The sequence below is a fragment of the Lepidochelys olivacea genome (genome assembly GCF_965140295.1).
Source record: "Lepidochelys olivacea isolate rLepOli2 genome assembly, chromosome: 5".
NCBI classification, from domain to species: domain Eukaryota; kingdom Metazoa; phylum Chordata; order Testudines; family Cheloniidae; genus Lepidochelys; species Lepidochelys olivacea.
The window spans coordinates 60,683,636-60,707,853 of NC_140415.1; the positions used below are offsets into that span (position 1 = coordinate 60,683,636).

General features: G+C 41.4%; 1 protein-coding gene across 11 annotated transcripts in view; it reads right to left on the bottom strand.

Moving 5' to 3' along the window:
- Positions 1-408: 408 nt before the first annotated feature.
- KIAA0825 overlaps positions 409-24,218 on the bottom strand; it is a 417,931-nt gene continuing 394,121 nt past the window's right edge. For all 11 annotated transcript variants that reach the window (XM_084628509.1, XM_084628508.1, XM_084628507.1 and 8 more), the window contains one exon: positions 409-2,864. In XM_084628509.1, coding sequence (XP_084484635.1) covers positions 2,741-2,864 — 124 coding nt within the window. In that variant the 3' untranslated portion in view covers positions 409-2,740. The remainder of the gene's footprint in view (positions 2,865-24,218) is intronic.

The window sequence follows — 24,218 nt, forward strand, 5'->3', positions numbered from 1 at the left end:
TACAAATATTCTTAATTTTAGATGGAGGTGAAACAGATGTAAAAATAAGCAGCCTCTTTTAAGTATTACTTCTTGCTCTCCTTCAAAATAAATAAATAAAATAAACAGTCTTTCTGACAAATCAATGGTATTCCATTTAGCAATCATAATTTTAAACTCCATTGCTCTTATTCAGACTTAATTCCACTCAAAAACAAACACAGAATGTTGCAAAAGTGTCTGCTCAGTACAAGTTATTTCCCCCATTACATCTTGAGAGCCAGTGAGAAGGAACACTTCATATGGACTATACCTGCATTCCTCACTAATGGTTTAGGGGAAACTTCAGCTTCAAATATGAATTAGTTTATACTCTTAGGTTTATGAAGACAGAGTAGATTTGCACAAGAAAAACATCTGAGTAAGATATTGTGAACATTTTCAGACTTTATTCAGAGTGCTGATTCCATCTCTTTAGCTTTACTTTGTAAAGATTAAAAATATATATATCCCTACTATGGAAGATGTAACTATCCCAGAGTTTTCCACTGGGTTGCTATTGAGTGAACTTTTGAAGGGAGGTATTGAGAATGGTATTTCTTAAGGCTTGCCCACACATTTATTTTGGATTAAGGGAGGGTGTCAATTTAAAGCATTATACCTATTCCAGAGTAACTCCCCAAGTGGAGTGCCTTTTTCCAGTTTACCTTAATCTACTTCCAAAGTTTTTCAGAAAAAGTCACTCTTATTCTGGAATAAGAGCATCACATGGGGTGCTATTGTGGATTAGCTATTTCAGTCAACTTCTCTGTGTAGACAAGCCCTTATTTTGTATGACTATACAATAACAAATTAATTAGCTATTCTACACAGTAAAATAACAGTTGACAGAATAGGACAGACTAATCCAAGTATGCTGATTGACCTCCAACCACTTGACATATTATTAATATGGCTAGGAGCATGTATGCCTCATTTGTCAGCATATTGCATCTACCATTTTAGGGAATCTCGCTATCCATGTTTCAAGCTTTAAAAGCTTAGTTGTGGTTTTAAAAGCGAAATCCAAAGCAGGGAGAAATTGTTTTTACCCTCCAGCACTTCTTTATGATGTATACTGACTGTCTCAAAGTGAAAAAAGGCTGCTTTTTCATTTCTATTTTTAACACTTTAGAAATATCAATGCCTCATTTCCCTCTTTGCTGGTGGACCCAGGCAAGATCTTTGGAAGACTATGAGATGCAGATATCATCTGAAATGGTCTAATGTCTGGTCTACATTAGAAATATGACCAGTCAGGGGAGATTGGATTAGATTAGAGTCTCATGCAGCATCACTATTTAGGTCTTAACGTGATCTTACCAAGGTCCTTTGGAAAAGAGAGGTCACACTGGTCCATCTTTCCATTTGTTTATATCATTGTAAATCAGGAGTAATTCTGTTCAACTCAATGGAGTTACACCAATAAAAAACTCCTCTGAGAGGAGATTCAGACCCATTGTGTGCTGATTGTAAGAACCAGCTCCTCCTGCCTAGGAAATGGAGCAGGGAGAGCTACAGCTCAGCTCACAGCCCTACTAAGCTCTTGTCAGTGTTCTCCAGCAAAGTAAGGGAAACGAGAACTCCATGCTTCCAAAGCAAAAAAGTAAGTATAAAAAAGTCTGGCTTTTTTTTACAATAGAGCAATGTTCATGAGCCCTTCCTTGCAGCCAACAACAGGGACATCTAAAAAGCTTTTAAAAACTGGTTTTCTTGAAGGAGATTTCAGATGAAAATACAAATTTTGACTATGACTGATATGAATATCAGATAACACAGCTGTAAAGGGTTTATCATTGAAAATGGACTTAACTATACTTACATTAGAAAGAAACAGTGGATGGAAAAATAGATTTTTCATTTCTCAGTTCACTGTTAAGATGGTTCTTGGAGCATTGTCTGCACTTGAACTGTTTTGTTTTCAATAAAAGCATGCATTTTAAAGCCTTTTAAACTTTAAAGCTGTTGTGAACAATGTGCTTTTAAGTCTGAGCCCCATGGCATGGTGGATGAGGAGATGTTCTACCTCAGTGGGAGTGGTATGCCTGAGGCAGCCACAATTTCTCCGAGGAAGCACCCACTAAAGCAGCCTCTGCTACAGTCACTCACAAGGGCGTATCCGCTGCACTCCACAAAGAAAGGTGGATGCTGAGGTGAGAGGTCAGGTCCATGGCACAGTCTTGGGAATCTTCCCCTTCTTTGGGGAGCCTGTCACCACTAACCTGAGCAGTCCTTCATAAGGGTGCATTTGGATGGAACTAGGGAAGAGGCTTCCTGAGCTCTGATCTCTAACCTCTGGCACACCCACATAGGGTTAGATACACTTGGATGCCCACAGGACATCTGTAATATACTGGCAAACTTAGGCTGGAAAATGTCCAAAGTAGTAGTATGTATAATGCTGTGGTTTTATGCTTTAAAAACAGTTCCTCATTTGGCCTTCAGCTTCTTGTTTCTGCTGCACCAAGGTATGTCCTACCGTGTAACACAGCATTTTCACATTATTCTTGGCTACCACACACACATAACAGTTGCTGTTTTAAGGGGGTGACTAGGCAATAATAGAGCAACATCCTTTAGTTTCTAACTGCTACTCGTCCAGATACAAGTTCCCCTGCTTTCTAGCCATTGAATGTATGCATAAGAGGGATTTTTTTCAGTTATCACTAAACAATTATTGTAATAATGTTTAATTCAGCAGAAAGTGCTACACAAACGCTTTTCAAGGTGACAGTTCTTCTTTATCTTCTGAGGCAAGAGGGGTCTGTATGAAATAAACTTTTTTTAGGTGTTCCACCATAGCTTTTTCGTCCTCTTCCAGAGCTCCCTCTTCTTTCATCTCCCATCTAAAAGAAAATATACTTTTGTTAGTTCCCCTGTATTTTTCAAATCAGTCATTAAACAAATTGATAAAAAAATTCAAAATAGACACCATCTGTTTATTGCCAAATGTATTGTGTTAACTGAAATTTCTGAACCACACTAGATATGAACAGAAAAAAAAATCACACCCTATGCAAGCCTTCTGGCATTTAAACTGCCAAATCTCTGACAAGCTTCCTCCTATGTCTATGCCCCAGCATTTTCCCTTTCAGTTTTGTATCACACCTTAATAGCAAATTGACCAGAAGCAGTGCAAAACTGACAGAGAGAGGTGGAGCAGCTAGCATGTGTTTTTGAGATGGAGGTTGGCAAATACTTCCCAGAGTTAATTACTTTAAAGTGAAAATCAGAAAGCACAGGATTCTCTATTCATGAACAGTGTGGCAGGTCATCATACTGTTAAAGGGTACAAATGAATTTAAAGAGCTTCCTTACAAAATGGCTTAGTTTTCTGAAAATGTCACATACACTGTCACCTCTAGAAGTGACACAAGCATCTTCCCTTTCTCTCATATGGATACCCACTCTAACCTACGATTAGCTACCCCTATTAAAATTAATCGCAAAAGTGTCATTGACTACAAAAGGGATTGGGATTGGATCCTAAGTGAACAACAGAGCACCCTAGATAGAAAATATATGTTTTAATTACAAGTATGGTCTCTTTTTACTGCATTCTCTGTGTATGTATGTTTTCACTATCAGTGATACATAGGCTTATTTTAAGAAATATTCTTCATATTTTATAATATTACCTTTCATATCATTATTAGGAACATCTGCAGGGAATGACTGTGCAGATAGTTATTTTTATTTAGCACCATTCATATTTCAACATCAGTTATTGTAAGACACAAGGAAGGACATTCAAACATATTTATTAGTTTATTAAGCAGAATTGAATTTGCTGATGATGGGGCAAAGTTTTACTAAAGTTCCACAAACCACTCCACAGAAACAGGGTTTTCTTTATACAATAACAGTGTAAGCACCATTTTACTCTCACTTCTAAAGAACAGCAATAAACATCTCCATTGTCAAGATCAAGAGTATTTGATCATTTCTAAAGACCTATTGAAAACCTTTCCAATAAATGTCATGACTATAACATTCATCTGCACTGGGAACCCCTCTTCCTCCAAAAATCTCCTGAAGGTCTACCTGTTCCACTAACATTATAGCATTACATCTCATTCTGAGCCTGATTCTGTTCTCATGTACACCAATTTTATACTGAATCCCACTGACATGAGGGTAGTTATTCCTGCTTTACGCTGATGTATGTAAGAATGGAATAAGGCCCTCTGTCTTGGGTCTATACTTTGTTGTAAACAAGTTTGGCTTTTAGAATATGTTGTTTGGACCAGGGACTCTCTTTAGTCTATTTTACTGTAGTGCCACATCCATTTGCAATGCCATATAAGTGATGATAGATTCAATTCCTAAATGTTTCTGGTATGATATCAGTAGCAAAATGGTGACCTCTCCAAGCACCCTCTTCCCCGCCCCCGCATTACTACTGAGGTGAATACAGGAAATTCAAACTTCTCCTTTTCAGTTTCTGTCTGATTGGCTGCAGTAATATAATGACTTAGCACTTACCAATACTTTTCATCCACAAACTATTATTTATTTTTATTATGACAGCACCTAGGAGCCCCCAATCATGGATCATGTGCTAGGGCACTGTACAAACAAATAACATTGTGACAAGATGGCTAATGTTCACATGGTGGGTCCTGCACTTTTCTTAGTCTGTGTGTGTAGAGGGGGAGGGTGCTACGATGCCACCCCTTACCCCTGCTCTTGGGCACTGAGGACCCTGGTAGCGGCCCGGGAGGTGACAGAGGAGGGAAGCAGGGGAGGGTTTGCTCCTCACTCTGAGTCCCAGCCACTCTCAACCCCTGGGGGTTTCCCTCATCCCCCTTAGGTGGGGTTACCCTCGGTCCTTAGATGCTGCGGGGAGGGAGTCTCCCTTACTTCAGTTCTCTGGTCATCACAACACACATTCCAATTCCAGTCCCAGTCCTCCTCTGACTGCCTGAAGCACGGGGTTTTATTAGGTTCCTGACAGGGCCTTAATTGACAACTGGTGCTCCAATTAACCTGCAGCAACCCTCCCTAGTCTACAGGGAACCACGCCTTAATTAGCCTTGAGCTTATATATTTCCCCTCTAACACTCTACCACTGCTCCCTGGCCCTCCTGTATCACAATATATTGACAGTCCCTGCACCAAAGAGCCTATAATGTAATCTCTAAACACTTGACAAAGGTGGGTAAATAATACGATCACCACTTTTTACACATGGGAAAACTGAGGTAGAGAGAATTTCAGTGCTGAAGGTCATGCAGAGAATCAAGGTCAGTACCAAGAAGAGAACTCAGACTTCCTAACTGCTAATAAATACTGTCTACACCGAGCCACTCTGTCCTCGGTAAAAAGATGGAATATTTATCTGAAAGTCCCACTGACTTCAGTGAGAGTTTCACGTGCATATATGAGGGCAGACTGATACAAAATGATAGCAGTATATTGATATGCATTGTGAAGATGTATCTTTACTGCCAGAGGGGATTAGAAATTTCGTTTTTTAAATAAAAATGTAAGGTCTAGCAAACATAGCAAAATCTAGAGAAACCGTGCAGGAGATCTTAGATCTCAGGATCTCATGGACAGCAGGAGTAGATGATCCTCAAACCCAGGGATCGGCAACCTTTGGCCTGCAGCCCGCCAGGGTAAGCCCCCTGACAGGCCGGGCCAGTTTGTTTACCTACCGCGTCTGCAGGTTCGGCCGATCACAGCTGCTACTGGCCGCGGTTCACCACTCCAGACCAATGGGAGCTGCGGGAAGCGGTGCGGGCCGAGGGATATGCTGGCTGCCACTTTCCACAGCCCCCTTTGGCCTGGAACGGCGAACCACAGGCAGTGAGAACTGCGATTGGCCAAACCTACAGACGTGGCTTAAACAAACCAGGTCGGCCCGCCAGGGGGCTTACGCTGGTGGGCCGCATGCCAAAGGTTGCCGATCCCTGCTCAAAGCAAATATCCTGATATCATGCAAAGTCATTAGTAAAAATGGGTAAACAATATGAATAACTGTTTCAAAACAAAGTTTTTCAAAGTGTTTCCTGAAGCATTAGTGGTTAAGACTTCCATAATTTGTAATCCAATACAACCAAATTTAACATATACCTTACAGAATTCTGTATAAAGAAGACAACCATTGCCAAATTATCCTTACCCTCGAAGGAAGGATAGTCTTGTGGCTAAGGTACATGATGGAGACGCAGGAGAGCTAGATAATATTCCCAGTATTACCACAGTCTCATTATGTAATCTTGATAAACCTTTTAATCGCTGTGTGCCTCCTTTTCCTCACCTATATAATAATATATTTCATCAGAAGGAGTTGTGATGTTTCATTCATTATTTATAAGATGCTGAAATACTGCTGTGATGAGGTCTATAGAAATGCCAATAAATAAAATATACGTTCTATTGATTACCACCACATACAAAGGCAAAACAAATTACAAAAACTATAAAATGCAGAAAAATTACCTTTGCATTTTACAGATTGTGATATGTTTTATTTATCAGTGTCAAAACAGATTCCAGCTGTTAATAAAACCATTAATTGATTCTTGATTAAGCAGGATATTGACTAATTTAACTGCCAAGGAAATAAGGCTAACTCTGTCTAAGAAAAAGCAAAACATAAAAAGCTGTCTGGTGTTTGTTCTTTTTTGCATATGTATGCAACCCACACACCTCCTGGGTGTGGTGTTCTGCCCATCTAGTGGCACTGAGAACAGTTAGAGAGAGAGAGAAAGAGATTGAGTCTGATCTACAGCCTCAGCTAATAGTCAATTAGCTTTTCGCTTATACAGTAGAGACTCGTGCACTAAGCTCCAGTCTGTCAGTGTTATATGCTTTATTGCAATTTAATACTTTATAAATACTCAGCAAAATTAGTATTGTATAAATAATGTTATAAGCTGGATGAAACCTTATTATTAATTGAGTTAAAACCTCATTCAAACTGATGTATGAACGCATCCTTCATTTAAGACAGCTAAGAGATAGTTAAGGTTCTCAACCTGTGGTCCATGGACCACTGGGGGTCCAACAGACTATCATAGAATCATAGAATATCAGGGTTGGAAGGGACCTCACGAGGTCATCTAGTCCAACCCCCTGCTCAAAGCAGGACCAATCCCCAACTAAATCATCCCAGCCAGCGTTTTGTCAAGCCTGACCTTAAAAACCTCTAAGGAAGGAGATTCCACCACCTCCCTAGGTAACCCATTCCAGTGCTTCACCATCCTCCTTGTGAAAAAGTTTTTCCTAATATCCAACCTAAACCTTCTCCACTGCAACTTGAGACCATTACTCCTAGTTCTGTCATCTGGTACCACTGAGAACAGTCTAGCTCCATCCTCTTTGGATCCCCCTTTCAGGTAGTTGAAAGTTGGATAGTATCAAATCCCACCTCATTCTTCTCTTCTGCAGACTAACAATCCCAGTTCCTTCAGCCTCTCCTCGTAAGTCATGTGTTCCAGTCCCCTAATCATTTTTGTTGCCCTCCGCTGGACTCTTTCCAATTTTTCCACATCCTTCTTGTAGTGTGGGGCCCAAAACTGGACACAATACTCCAGATGAGGCCTCACCAATGTCAAATAGAGGGGAACAATCACGTCCCTCGATCTGCTGGCAATGCCCCTACTTATACAGCCCAAAATGTCATTAGCCTTCTTGGCAACAGAGCAAACTGGTGGCTCACTGTTGACTCATAGTATTTGTTTTATTCCTAATTTGTAATTAGTGTTGCAACTTTTCAACCTGAGCAGCTAGTCAAACTTCAGAGACCTGTGAGGTTCCAATTGGAAGTAGAAATTGATAGAGTCTAGTATTTTCTTTGATGTAATTTTATTATATACAAGGAATACATTGTATGCCTAAAGTTTGGCCTGATTTTCAGCACTGCTGAGCACCTGCAGCTCCCATTAACTTTAATTATCAATTGTTTAGGTGCCTAAATGTGGATTTAGGAACCTCACTTTAGACATCAAATTTTGAAAATCTTGCCCATAATTCTGAAAGTCAGTTTGGGCCAAATCCTGAAAGGTGAGTAATACCCCTTTCTTCTTGAGTAAACGAACTCTGCTATGGCTTGATTAATTTTGATGATGGTCTAGCTAATGCAAATAGGGGGGGTTCGAAGCGTCGCTTCAGCTGCTCCATGACTGCAACCTATGAGCTGTGGAGGAAGATGAAAATCAATGGGAACCAATGACAGTCAGTGGGACTTAGGCTCCTAGGTGCCTAAATCAATTTTGAAAATGAGATTTAGATTCTTAAATCAGTTAGACAATGCCTAAATATCTTTAAAAATCTGGGTCAAAGCTCTTGGGAGCAGGTTTTGTATAGTGTCTTGAACAATAGTCTAAGTAACTCTGTCAAATTCAGTTAAGTTATACTGATGTAAAACCTATGTAAGCAAGAGGAGATTCAGGCTCCTGATACTTATCATTTGGAGGCAAGGGACATTTATCCATAGATAGAATGAACCAGTGTCTTTAAACCCTTTCCAATGTAACTGGGGTTGGAGGTAGTTCTTTTCTGAGATCTCTCAGTAACATATTTGTAGCTAGTATCACAACATTGCACAAATTTGTATAATAATTTAGCCTCGGCATAGGATCAAAGAGTCCCAAGAGAAATAGTTTTTATAATAAAGACAAGTCCAGGTAGGTAATCCATATTATAATTTCTTTGATCACAGGACAAATGGTCATGGCAACTCTAAATGAGAACAAGACCACTAGCACTAAAAGCATTATTACTAATGTAATAATAATAATAATAATATTAGTAATTAGTAATTATTACGAATATAATAATAGCCACATCTCAGAGGCTAGAGTAGTTTGTGTTGCTTATGTTTTACTAAAGATTTTGGGTCAGACTGTGGATCTGGATCTCAGTTACACTAGTGTAAATCTGAAATAATTTGATTTAAAGGGAGTTATTCTCATCAGTGCAAGTAAAATCAGAATTTAGCCCTCTGTGCTTAGATCAAACAGGTTAAATACAAGCTTCCCCTCCCTCCTGCAAATACTATAAAAACACTTTATATTATGTTGGGGGCTGGGCAATTACACCACTCCATTGAAACTCCTGGGTGGGGGAGCCACTTTCCATTCAAGCTACAAGAGGGCACAATGAAATGTTCCTTTGTTTAATAATAGCTGAAACAATGGAAAACTACTGCCCAATGACTTGACTGCATGTAAGTCTGGGCAGTGGCTGAGCCATGCGGTTTCTCAAGGGTCTGATAAACACAAGGGACTGATCTGGTTGCAGCTGTGTATCTGTGTGGGTGGGAAAGAAGCAGCAGAAATATCAGAGAAGGAAAGAAGCCATGATGGCTGGAAAAACACCAGTATCACCCCAAGAAAAACTAAGGCCATGTCTACATTTACAAGCATCCAACAGCACAGCTGTACCCACATAGCTGCATCACTGTAAAATCACTTGTGTAGCTGCAATATGCTGATGGAAGAGAGCTCCCTGTTGACATAATAAAATCAGCTCAACCAGTGGACGTAGCTATTTTGGCGGGAGAATGTCTCCCACTGACATAGTGCTGTGCACACAAGGGCTTATGCCGGCAAAACTTGCTGGCTCAGTGGGGTATTTTTTCACACCTCTGAGTGACAAAAGTTTTGCCAACATAAGTGGTAGTGTAGACATGGCTTAAGAGAGAACATTCTGGGTAAAGTGCTGGCTGGAAAAAGGCTTGGAATTCTGAGCAAATAACTTTCTCCTGTTGTTTGATTCCAGTGGTATTCAGGGAAACAGGATGTGGTTACATTTTTTGTAAATAATCAGGATCACAACAAAGAAATACTTGACTCCATCATCATTTTCTCCTCCTAACAGAAACAACTCACAACCCCCTAAAAACTGGCTAAGTGCTCAGATCAAAAAGGTGTTTTAATACTTTAAAAGTTATTTCAGGTCATAACCCATTTTTGCATTTATTCATAATCTGTTGGTCACCAGCGTGCATTTATCTTTTAATCACTGGGCATTCCTCTCTGTGACAGATCACTGAAAGGAACAACCAATATAACCATCAAGAAGATTAGGAGGCTTAATGTTTGTCTGAAACCATGGTGGTTGATATTCACACAATCAATGCCCCAGAAGGACAGAAGACTCTGGATATGGTTTAATCAGGCTGAAACTTTATTATTAGATATCTGGGACTAACAGGTAGATAACAGTGTAGAGTGCAGGTAACTCCATGATTATTTCAATATCTACCCAGGGGCTTCTGTCAGTCCTTACTTTTTCCACCAAGATTCCAGCCAACCCACTGCTGGGACCTTATCATCCCCCCCTTGAATGAGGGCTAAGGTGGGCTATAAGGGAGCGGGGAAGCTGGCTCACTGCTATGCCAGTCATAGGCACCCAGAGCCCCCGCTGTTCTGCTCCTTTACCAAACACCTCCTTTAAGTCCTTTACCAAGCCATTTATCTGGTCACTGTATCCCCTGCCTACAGAATACCTGCACTGGACATCTGCCCCACATACTGAGTTGCGACATCATAGCTTAACTCCCTTCCCTACTCACCCTAACAAAGCCCTCCGGATCCGGCTGTGAGGAAGGCGAAACCCCACCCCCACCCCTACTTGGCCAATCTGGTGAGGGAAAAGAAAGGAGCAGGTAGCATGATGCCCACAGCAGGTCCTAATCAAACCTGGTATTTTGTCACTTCCAAGGGTGGGTGCTTCTCTGCCCAGCCTGGGGAAAAGGAGGCTTCTCCCACCGGGCATGCCCTTTATCAACTCCCTGCCCTTCCGTTCCCTGCGGGATGAGTCAGCATCACCATGCTAACCTGCTTTGCTTTTGTAGCAGCGTCTGTGCCTCTCTCTTCCCCCTACCCTTAAAGGAGAGGCACACAGGCCACATCCGGCCTGCGGGACTGTCCTGCCCGGCCCCTGAGCTCTTGGCCGGGGAGGCTTGCCCCCAGCCCCTCCCCTGCTGTTCCCCCGCAGCCTCACCGCGCCATGCTGCTGGTGTAGTGTATTAAGCTGCTCTGCGTAGGAATGTGCTACACTGGTAGCAGTTACAGAGAGTAATTTACTGCAGTACACTGGCGGAACGCTCTGGGTGGTGCGGCTGTAATGTAACAGCCACCGGTGCTCTGTGCTGCGTGGTAAGGGGGTAGGGGGGTTCGATAGAGGGCAGGGGAGTTTGGGGTGGTGGTCAGGGGGCAGGGGTGTGGATGGGGTCTGGGCTGTCAGAGGGCGGGGAATGGAGGGGGTTGAATGGGGGAAGGAGTCTGGAGGGGGGAGTCAGGAAGGAAGCGGGGTTGGATGGGGCAGCGGGGAGCAGTCAGGGGACAGGGAGCGGGGGGTGGTGGTGGATGGGGCAGGGGTCCTGGGGGTCCCCGGTGCAGTCAGGGGACAGGGAGCACCCCCTGGTGGTGGATGGGGCAGCGGTCCTGGGGGGGCCATCAGGGAACAGGGGGTTGGATGGGGCAGGAGTCCCAGGGGAGTATCAGGGGGTGAGAAGCAAGAGGCGGGGCGGATAGGGGGCGGGGGCACAGCCTCCCCTAACCGGCCCTCCATACAATTTCCGAAACCCGATGTGGCCCTCAGGCCAAAAAGTTTGCTCGCCCCTGCTTTAAAGCAATATATCCCTTCCCCCAGCAAGCCAGACAAAGGTTGCCCCCGCTTAAATTGCAGTTTGGTCAAATCTCACACAGCACACAGTTCCTCAATTACTCAAGTAAGAAACACTTTACCAAAAGCAATGAAATATACTCTCAATAGACCTATATAAGGTGCATGTCCATGACCAAAGTTTTGCAATAATTAACATGTTATTATCCCATATAGATATGACTCTACTGCCACATTTCAGCACAATGAAGTATTAATATTAGCTACTGTGAATGACTATTATGATTGCCTGCTTCATCCTCAGATTTATGATATGATTATAACATCTGACTGGATAAGAAGTCTGTGCAGTTACTTGAGCAAGCTACCCAGATAAATGCTCTTAAACAGGGTGGCTGTCTTTTTCTTCTTCCCCTAATGCATCAAGGAGCCTCTTCAAACCCAGGAAGAAGTAGTGCAATCATTAACTTGAATTTATGGCCCTTAGAATCATTCTGAAACACCACTCAACTTGTCTGATTGATTCATTTTAATTAATATGATTTGTTATATATTTTTAAGTAGAAGAGTTGTCTGCTCAGAAAGAATGCAACTAAAAATGCTACCAGAAAACATTTAAAATAGTTCTGCGTGAGGCACAACACAAATGGAAGTATTGCAGTCTATGCCAACAGAAGCGTAACTTACCCAAAACAATAGATCAGGGGATTCTCTCTATAGGTATTGTCTTCGTACTTGTCAGTGCATTTCACTGAAGAATTTGTAAAGTCTTTAAACCAGTTCAAAGAAGTTAAAAATATCCTGTTTTCCATTCATTATGTGGTTAAATTTGCCATTACCTGACAGTGTTTATTAAATGAGTGTGAAAGACACCAGGTCTCTCTTTCACTTTCTCAAATAGTTGCATTAGTGTAAGCTCAAAGTGTTATTACAAAAACCCTAATGGACAACAGAAGTCAAGGCAAGAATCTATGTTTGTTTTTCCAAAAAGGATGAAAAAAATGCCTCTGTGTTCAAATGGAGGGAAGGATTCAACATTTTCAACTCCAGAATTGTCCAAAATAGAACATGTTTTTACTAGCATATCACAAATGCATGACAATTGTTTTGGCACTAATAGCTGGCACAAATTCAACCATGCAGTAGCCAGTTCAACTAATGTGAATGTGAATGAAATTACCATCATGAATTACTTTCAAAATACTGGCTCCATCAGCTGAACAGCCAACGTGCAACCTCTGTTATTTCAAATTAATAGCAATGTGGCTTTTAGAGAAGACTTTCAAATATATATTTGGCACATATTTTATTTTGGGTTGCCTTAGAATTTTGTAAGATTAAATTAAACCAACAGTCCAAAAGGTACTAGAGGTGTCTGAACCAATTTATGATACAATTATCCAATATTTTGTTTGCAGCTTACATTACCATAATAAGATGAGGGTTAATGTTCTGTAAGTGTAGTAAAGCCATTTTTATAGTCATTCTGTAATTTTTTAAAAAAATAATTAAATTTAAAGGAAAATATTATGAAGTACCAATGTTTTTTAAGGTTTATGACCAGACTTGGAAGAACAAATTGAGCAAAATGTCAAGCTCACTTGAGTCTAGCGGCTTTAAAATGGAACCAAATCCTTTGAAAAGTTCAATTAATATAAGTTTTTAAAAAAGATAAAGTGACAAAATGAGATGATTAATCAATGCCTATGCCACCAGAAAACCATCTAGGAGACTGCTATGATCACAGCTATGTACATAGGTTACTGCAGAAACCTCAGCGCACGATAAACAGAGATGGCAGCAAGGAGAAAAGTATCAAGTTTAGGACTGAAAATAAGCATAGAGGTCTGCCTGCAAAGATCTCCCTTGCAGGACTGGGGCCTTAGTGAATAAAATATATTCATTATACAGTATTCTAAATAATTTCCTGTTTTAAAATCTTTTCACATTAGCTTTGTGTAACATTAAAAGGTATAACTCCTGAGTGGCCTGTCCCTACTTAGGATTTTTCAAAAGCACTTGTGATTAACTTTAAGAAATGATAATTTAGTCTTACAGATCGGAAGACTTTGCACGGAACATATATTTTGTAAAAATATATTCATTGCTATAAAATATGTTTATGGCAAAGTAAAATTTTAAAATTAGAGATGATACTGATGTAAACTTACATGTCTACATTGCCCTGCAGTTCAAACTAAGGGAATAGTTTGGACTACATTAGTGCAAACTCAAGACCTGTAAGTTCACACCAGCAGCATCTACATGGGGGAACTACAGTGCAGCTCTTTAATGTGAATGGCTATTCACACACCCCATAGTCTGAACAGGGGGGCAGTGTCCACATGCCCTTAGATGACACATTACTGGGTGCACTTGAACAAAATAAAATATCTAACATTTCCTTCACATGCACTTCTCCTGTATGTTGGATATATAGTTAATGTAGTATAATCCTATCCACGTATTTTTCTGCTGAATACAACACAATGCTTCAGTGGCCAAATCAAATAATCATTGAACTCAGTGGGAGTCTTACCATCTGTGGCCTACCCAGATCGTCACCCAAGACACAGGGTGGGGAGTGGAGTGCAGGCTCCATGGACTGCTGTTTCCCCACATAGGCAAGTGAGCAGAGAGGGACTGTGATGGGGAATACTTATCCCACACTGGTTTAGCAGGGGTTAATCACACTCTGGAGGCCAAAAGGCCACACCCCCTCATTCCTGCTGGGCCGTGCTTCAGCTGGAACCAGGATATAAAAGGGAGCAACTTAGCTCAGTTTGGGTTGACTGCTGAAGGGAACAGAAGTGAGTTGCTGGCTCTTGGAGATGGACTGCCAGTGCTCCAGGATGCAGAGGCCAGCTGGGCTGCAGCTCCAACCAACCCCCCAATACCACAGATGGAGAAGAGACCACAGAACCCCTGAAACTACCAGCCATGGAAGAACGGATAGGAAGTAGCCCAGGAGGACTAAGCATTGATCTGGTTGAGGTAGCGAGCTTGACTCAGCATGTTTTGTAAGGATCTCTGCTGAGCTGGTGGTGGATACTGCTGCTGGAGACAGGGCCTTGGGCTTGGATCCAGTGGAGTAGGGAAGGCTTGGATACTCTGGCCACTGCCCACTCCTGGTGGATGGCCCACTGCACTCTGGCCACTAGACTGCACTACCCTGCCACAAAGGGTGGTCCCATTGACTCTGGTCACTAAGCCATGGACTCTCACCAAAGGGCTGCTGCACTGATCCCAACCATTAGGCAACACTGTTGGGAGCCAGGACTACTGTGGTGGCTGGGAAGTCTAGGCCATTTGGGCCATCCCAGTTCTACTTCAATTCCCATACAACCTGACCCCCGCTTGATGGTGGGGAGCTACCCCGCAACAGGGACAAAAACTTTTTCCAGACACTTAATGATTTGGCTAGTGGCTAATGGTCCTAATCTGAGTCACAGTTCCTTCCCAGGTTTCCTAGGGCAGTTCTCCAGGGTACTGACCCTTATGCAGGATAAATATCAATATTTCAACTTTATGTATACCTATACATGGCTAACACTCATAATATTTTCTCTCTCTCTGTTATACTGAATTATAAAAGCTAAAGGGACAGTAAATTGTTTTGCAATGACCCCAAAATAAATGTTTTACAATGTATTTTTAAAGTCCATGCATGGCAATTTAGTGTGCATACATTTAATACATGATGACATATTTGCTCTGTTGACTTTTGGTTGCAATATTGCGATGAAGAGATGTAAATTGCACCTATACTCCTATGCAGACACTTGAAACTATAATATGAACGATGTATTCTATTTAAGTGTTTGTTACAGATAACAAGGAAACATTTGCAATTAATACCAGAGTTGTAGCATATTATATCAAAATTCTCATAAACACATTCATAGTCAGATAAAATTGACTAAAGGTTAAAATAACACAGGTTTTACCTATCACAGATTTACATTCTTTATGTTAGAATGTATTAAGGAGATAATTTAAAGATAGATTATTTCATTAGTTAATTTGGGAACAGTTTCTGATTTTTGTTTTGTTGATGATTTTATACTCTTGGTCAAAATAAAGATAGATTAAAGGAAATATAAAATTATTTAAAGCAAATGTCATTTATGACAGAGTAAGAATGTATAGAATTGGCGTAAAATACAAGACAATACTCTTTAATCCAAATGCCTATAGAGCTATTAAACTCTAAAAGACAGAAGCCTTGATATCTTCCAAAGATTATAAAGAACAATATTAAAAAACAAAACTGACAAAGTCCTATGAAGATCTGCTTTCATGTAAGTATTTTATAGCTGTGGTTCTTGACTACTGTACCCCTTTCAGAAGTCTGATTTGTCTTGCATACCCAGGGGTGCTGGAACTTGGGGTAATGCTGCACCCCCTGGCTAGAAGTAGTTATAACAAACACCAAATCCATGGTTTCCATCACCAGTACCCCATTATAAAAATGTTCCAGCACCCGTGTGCATACCCCAAGTTTCACCTCACTTAAAAACTACTTGCTTACAAAATCAGACATAAAAATACAAAAGTGTCACAGCACACTATTACTGAAATGCTTACTTTCTCATTTTGTCAGTATGAAATGTTAGTTTGTACTGACTTCACTAGTGCTTTTTATGTAGTCTCTTGTAAAACTAGGCAAATATCTAGATGAGTTGATGTACCCCCGCCCTGGTTGAGAACCACTGTTTTATAGGATTTCAAATACTGCTATATATTTCCAATTTTGTGCACTTTGTTATAGAAACATTTTCACAGTGATGTATTAGATAAGGCCGTTTAGGCCTTTATGTAAATTGGTAAATTTTTGGATTTCCATTTTCTGAGGATGACCCTTTCTTATTCTCTCAAATTGCTGTAGAACAGTTTGCACCACTACTTAGTACTTTTAATTCATTCAATAAGCCTAACTCATATAATCTTGAGGGCAGGCTGTATATTGGTGTGTGCCACTTTTGATCAGTTTTTCTGTTTAGAATTTGGTATAATCTATGACAACAAAATGTAGGATAAAGATGTTGTTGTCTGTATTATCTGTCACACATTATTAAGCCAGCCCTTACACAGGAATCTAGTAATGGCATCTTATTGTGAAAGTACACTAAAGAATTAAATGGAAGTACAGTTGTTGCCACTGAAAATTTAACTTTTGCTTGGTTTCCAAGCAAGTACCGTAGGTATTTTACATTGTAAGTAGAGGGAAAATCTGGTCTCTCAGACCCCATTGTGTGGTAACCATTGGCAAATGATAACATTTTAATTGTACATCTGTACTTTGGACAGTATGGAATACATATTTCCAGTCCTCTACTTAGCTATTTTATCATTATTACTATTTGTCAAACAATATGCTTGATATTGGGCGAACAAAGTAGAAGACACAATTCTAAATCTAATCTCACCTAAACTCATCTAATCTAAATCATGCACAGACAGTGCCATTCAGACATCATAACACTGGATAAATATTAAAACTCCAAGCAGAGCAAGCTTTTAAGCTTATCTATTTTTAATTTGGTGAGTTATCACTGGAACGGTGTACAGAAGCACTATAGTTTTAAGAGGGATTTGGATGAAAACAGCAAGCACAAGCCAGTTCCAGCTAAGCCTAATGTAAGAAGCAAAGAAGACAAAGGGAGTGGGGAAGGATATGAAAGAGGTGTTTTGAATTCAACTTAAATTCCCATTAATCTTTGATTATATGTTTCAGGAAATGTGCTATGCAATTGAGCCACATGGTTTATGCTAATATGTCTTTAGTTCTAATTTTCTTAATTCAGTTGTTTTGCCATAATTTTCTAGTGTTTGTCTGAATGGTGCACTTTAATAATTGATAAATGGAATATGACAGTGGTAGGAGATAAACAACAAAAATATGCAATTTTTTGGCCATAAACTAAATCCATCACTGTAAAGATGTTTATAGAAGACTATATTTTTCATATGGGAGTGCTGAAGTTAAGGAGGTATTCCAGACAGGAAGTATGGATGAACTGGTTAGATCATATTTTATCAGTGCTTCTAATCATGGTAATACAAACTCTGAAGAGTTGAAGATTAACTTCTTTCTCAGATGAGTAGGCAGATGTTTGTGTTGTAGGAATATAAAAAGAGCCTCCACCCCCAAAAGATACCAAATCTGTCCCTGTGCTGGCACATAATTATGATAAAGGAGTTTTATTAGCCATTTGAAAAGTGAAGGTGGCACTTGTGAAGATGGGACTAGTGTTCTTTTAAAATAATCTGTACATTTTAATCATGGAAAATGGCAAATGAAGCCATTTCTCAATGTCTTTTTTCCCCAACTGATTCAAAATGAAGTTAAAATGAAGCAAAATTATGTTTTGCCAACCTCGGATCTTTGGGATTGATCCTGCAAACTCTCCACAGGCTTGTGTGGAACTCCCATTGAATTCAGTGAAAATTTCCTCAAGTTTGCAGGAACCATCCCATTATCCATAAATATTTGATATCCTTCTGTATCTGAAATAGAAATTGTGTGGAATCTGGTCTTTTTGATATGTCTAGTTTGAGACTTCTCTAAGTTAAAACAATATCTTTTGTATGTTAATTAATTAAAGAGCCATGGGGCTGAGGAAACAAGATCCTTATGCTGCATGAGCATATCATCCACATCCACATTTGAACTTATGCTCTTTCTCAACAACAGTAATGCCTTCTGTCATAACACCATCTCTCATAGTCCATCTTCATTAAAGAAAAAAAGAGAAGGCATCTTCTTCTTGTCCCCTTCTCAGATGGAATGTAGAAGAAATATTAAACTGTCCACAGGACAGTTTTACAGACATTTCATCTAGAATAAAAATAGCAGCCTAAATCTAATTTTATGAAACACTGCCAATATAGCCATTCATCCCTGTCAATGGTATTCTCTGCAACTAACTGCAATGTGTTCGTAGGGAAATCAGTGTGATGAGATGCCATTTTTCTATGTATTACCAGCTAATGAAGCATTTTTGGTGCATTATCTACTCCTTTTATAAAACCTATTTATGAATATGAGAATGGGTTTAGTATCTTCCAGTCACTTAATCAACAATGTTGTCAATGATTTGCACAGTATATTTAACTGTGAGCTGGGGAAAATCTCAACAGTCAGTGTCCAGTTTGTCATTTTTTTAGCAAAGTAATTCGAGTCCTACATATATCTCAAAGCATCACTCATGCCTCAGACAGTTCTGAAATAGTGTAGGGAATAGTAGGTTAGGAAAGGTATTTGCAAGTCTGCTGGAAAGCCATCTCAACCCAGTGCTTTATCTGATTTAAGTCTTCAATAGCTCTTTCAGTTTTCATATGGGAAAATGTTTTAGCCATGTGACCATTCTGCTCTAATGACAGTGAATTAAAGGAGATGTCTCCAATAGTTTGATCAAATTGTATTTGGTCAAAAGAATTTTCCAAAGCCTGGGAGAAATGTTTAAACTTCTTATTAAAATCTATAGGTTCATTTATAATACATTCTTCTTTCTTGAAAACTGTTTGTTTTTAATTCTTTTTGCCTGTAATTTTACTGCTTTAACTCTTTTTAATATTTCTCTTTAATCCTGTTGAGCATAAACACACTGTCCTGAAAGAAACAGAGTGGGAAAGCAGTCACATAACATACCAGTTGCACTATTCTTAGACCATTCCTGTGAGTCTGTGTCAAATGTATATGGGAGCTTTGGGTAGTGAGGGCTTTGCACCGGAATCTGATCTTTTGGGATGACACCTTAATGTCTCTCTCATATCTGGTTGTGTCTTAAGTATTCTTGTGGCAAAACAAAACTGTCCATCTATGGTGGACAAATTAGATAGACAAATCATAACTGCAACTTGCACCCAGTTGAGCTAAGAATGATCACTAACCTGCATCATGTAAAAGGCATCTCTTGGATATAGCTTTCCCACAATAAATTCTCTCTCACTCACACAGTGTCTACCCCCAAAGTCTTAACAAAATTAAACTAAATGTAAATCACTCAGTTCTTCCTAGAGGGTGAGAAGGAAAGGAGGAGGAGAGAGGCATTATTATTATTGTTTATATTTTTAAATCTTTGGAAAGATGCTACAGAGATGGATGCTACAATAAGCAGAACAAACGAGGAAGAGAGCTAAAACCACTGAAGGGCTTCCCCATCTCTGAAAAACAAACCAAAAGAAGATAGATCAGCATAAAGAAATCAGCAACAGAACACAGGCAACTTTTTAGGAAGTGTCACTAACAGACATAATGAAGCTTTGAGGCAGGGGCTGAACCTGTCGCAGCTGTAGAGTCAGAAGTTTAGAAAGATGTTTTAAAAGGAAATAGTAACTTCAGAGGAGTGTGAACAAAATTAGACTTTTTTTTTTTTAGGCCAAGAACATACCTTAAGAGAGTTGACAAGCAGACGGGGAGACAAACAGCGGAAGCTTCTATGAGCAGCTTCCAATCCCATCTGCAGAGAGAAAAGAACTCACAAAAGGCAGTAGATAGCCATAACTGTGAGCTACAATGAATCCAACCTTGTCACACACCAAAGCATGAGAAACCTAGTGGGACTCTAAAACAGGTACAATAATATCCTTGGGTCTTTTCCTCACCTTTCTTCTCTCTAACAAAGTACATAAAAGGATTCTAAGGATTAAATAGTTCAGTTGGCTCTCTTAAATGATTTAAATAAGCCCATTTCTTAAGTGCATAGTTTTGAAACACAAGCATTCCAAAGCATGAGGCATACTAATCCATCTTTGCCACATTTGTCTCACTACCTTATTACATGAACCAAATTCAGAGGCTACACACCTCTCTCTCAGCATCTGGCAGCATGTTACACCATTATCTAGATTTTAACCAGTTTTCCAGACACTCACTTCTGAATCTGGCCTTACATCTTCAACTATATCTAGGAAATTAATTTTTCATATAATAAAGAGCCTAGAATAGGAGTAATGGGATGAAATTAAGAACAAAAATTTAAGCCAATTACTTGCAGTAGAGGCTATGGAGTACTTCTGCTGTCTTTTTGTGTGTGTGTTTTGGGTGAAGTGTGGGGATTCTGTCCCATGCAGAGTATCCCTGCACAAAGCTTTTTCACTCAAGATTAGCATAGGGGACAGGATTTGGAGAGTCTGCAGAGTCTTTCCCATGAATTGAAATTAGAGGAGGATGGGAGGTGTTTAAATTTACAGGAACAACGAAGAGTCCGGTGGCACCTTAAAGACTAACAGATTTATTTGGGCATAAGCTTTTGTGGCTAAAAAACCATCCGAAGAAGTGGGTTTTTTACCTATGAAAGCTTATGCCCAAATAAATCTGTTAGTCTTTAAGGTGCCACCGGACTCCTCGTTGTTTTAGCCCTGGTCTACACTAGGACTTTAGGTCGAATTTAGCAACGTTAAATCGATTTAAACCTGCACCCGTCCACACAGTGAAGCCCTTTATTTCGACTTAAAGGGCTCTTAAAATCGATTTCCTTACTCCACCCCTGACAAGTGGATTAGCGCTTAAATCGACGTTCCCAGCTCGAATTTGGGGTACTGTGGACACAATTCGATGGTATTGGCCTCCGGGAGCTATCCCAGAGTGCTCCATTCTGACCGCTCTGGACAGCACTCTCAACTCAGATGCACTGGCCAGGTAGACAGGAAAAGAACCGCAAACTTTTGAATCTCATTTCCTGTTTGGCCAGCGTGGCAAGCTGCAGGTGACCATGATGGAGTCCCAGAATCGCAATAGAGCTCCAGCATGGACCGAACGGGAGGTACGGGATCTGATCGCTGTTTGGGGAGAGGAATCCGTGCTATCAGAACTCCGTTCCAGTTTTCGAAATGCCAAAACCTTTGTCAAAATCTCCCAGGGCATGAAGGACAGAGGCCATAACAGGGACCCGAAGCAGTGCCGCGTGAAACTGAAGGAGCTGAGGCAAGCCTACCAGAAAACCAGAGAGGCGAACAGCCGCTCTGGGTCAGAGCCCCAAACATGCCGCTTCTATGATGAGCTGCATGCCATTTTAGGGGGTTCAGCCACCACTACCCCAGCCGTGTTGTTTGACTCCTTCAATGGAGATGGAGGCAATACGGAAGCAGGTTTTGGGGACGAAGAAGATGATGATGAGGAGGAGGTTGTAGATAGCTCACAGCAAGCAAGCGGAGAAACCGGTTTTCCCGACAGCCAGGAACTGTTTCTCACCCTAGACCTGGAGCCAGTACCCCCCGAACCCACCCAAGGCTGCCTCCTGGACCCAGCAGGCGGAGAAGGGACCTCTGGTGAGTGTACCTTTTAAAATGCTATACATGGTTTAAAAGCAAGCATGTGAAAGGATTACTTTGCCCTGGCATTTGCGGTTCTCCTAGATGTAGTCCTAAAGCCTTTGCAAAAGGTTTCTGGGGAGGGCAGCCTTATTTCGTCCTTCATGGTAGGACACTTTATCACTCCAGGCCAGTAACACATACTCGGGAATCACTGTAGAACAAAGCATTGCAGTGTATGTTTGCTGGCATTCAACCAAAATCCGTTCTTTATCTCTCTGTGTTATCCTCAGGAGAGTGAGATATAATTCATGGTCACCTGGTTGAAATAGAGTGCTTTTCTTCAGGGACACTCAGTATAGCCCATTCCTGCTGTGCTGTTTGCCTGTGGCTGAACAGAAATGTTCGCCGCTGTTAGCCACAGGGAGGGGGGAAGGTTGAGGGGGTAGTCACGCGGTGGGAGGAGGCAAAATGCGACCTTGTAACGAAAGCACATGTGCTATGTATGTAATGTTAACAGCAAGGTTTACCCTGAAAGAGTGTAGCGACTGTTTTATAAAATGTGTCTTTTTAAATACCGCTGTCCCTTTTTTTTTCTCCACCAGCTGCATGTGTTTCAATGATCACAGGATCTTCTCCTTCCCAGAGGCTAGTGAAGCTTAGAAAGAAAAAAAAACGCACTCGCGATGAAATGTTCTCCGAGCTCATGCTGTCCTCCCACACTGACAGAGCACAGACAAATGCGTGGAGGCAAATAATGTCAGAGTGCAGGAAAGCACAAAATGACCGGGAGGAGAGGTGGCGGGCTGAAGAGAGTAAGTGGCGGGCTGAAGAGAGTAAGTGGCGGGCTGAAGACAGGGCTGAAGCTCAAATGTGGCGGCAGCGTGATGAGAGGAGGCAGGATTCAATGCTGAGGCTGCTGCAGGACCAAACCAGAATGCTCCAGTGTATGGTTGAGCTGCAGCAAAGGCAGCTGGAGCACAGACTGCCACTGCTGCCCCTCTGTAACCAACCGCCCTCCTCCCCAAGTTCCATAGCCTCCACACCCAGACGCCCAAGAACGCGGTGGGGGGGCCTCCGGCCAACCAGCCACTCCACCACAGAGGATTGCCCAAAAAAAAGAAGGCTGTCATTCAATAAATTTTAAAGTTGTAAACTTTTAAAGTGCTGTGCGGCATTTTCCTTCCCTCCTCCACCACCCCTCCTGGGATACCTTGGTAGTCATCTCCCTATTTGTGTGATGAATGAATAACGAATGCATGACTGTGAAGCAGCAATGACTTTATTGCCTCTGCAAGCGGTGATTAAAGGGAGGAGGGGAGGGTGGTTAGCTTACAGGGAAGTAGAGTGAACCAAGGGGCGGGGGGTTTCATCAAGGAGAAACAAACAGAACTTTCACAGCGTAGCCTGGCCAGTCATGAAACTGGTTTTCAAAGCTTCTCTGATGCGTACCGCGCCCTCCTGTGCTCTTCTAACCGCCCTGGTGTCTGGCTGCGCGTAACCAGCAGCTAGGCGATTTGCCTCAGCCTCCCACCCCGCCATAAACGTCTCCCCCTTACTCTCACAGATATTGTGGAGCACACAGCAAGCAGTAATAACAGTGGGAATATTGGTTTCGCTGAGGTCTAAGCGAGTCAGTAAACTGCGCCAGCGCGCCTTTAAACGTCCAAATGCACATTCTACCACCATTCTGCACTTGCTCAGCCTGTAGTTGAACAGCTCCTGACCACTGTCCAGGCTGCCTGTGTACGGCTTCATGAGCCATGGCATTAAGGGGTAGGCTGGGTCCCCAAGGATACATATAGGCATTTCAACATCCCCAACAGTTATTTTCTGGTCTGGGAATAAAGTCCCTTCCTGCAGCTTTTGAAACAGACCAGAGTTCCTGAAGATGCGAGCGTCATGCACCTTTCCCGGCCATCCCACGTTGATGTTGGTGAAACGTCCCTTGTGATCCACCAGTGCTTGCAGCACTATCGAAAAATACCCCTTGCGGTTTATGTACTCGGCGGCTTGGTGCTCCGGTGCCAAGATAGGGATATGGGTTCCGTCTATAGCCCCACCACAGTTAGGGAATCCCATTGCAGCAAAGCCATCCACTATGACCTGCACATTTCCCAGGGTCACTACCCTTGATATCAGCAGATCTTTGATTGCGTGAGCTACTTGCATCACAGCAGCCCCCACAGTAGATTTGCCCACTCCAAATTGATTCCCAACTGACCGGTAGCTGTCTGGCGTTGCAAGCTTCCACAGGGCTATCGCCACTCGCTTCTCAACTGTGAGGGCTGCTCTCATCCTGGTATTCATGCGCTTCAGGGCAGGGGAAAGCAAGTCACAAAGTTCCATGAAAGTGCCCT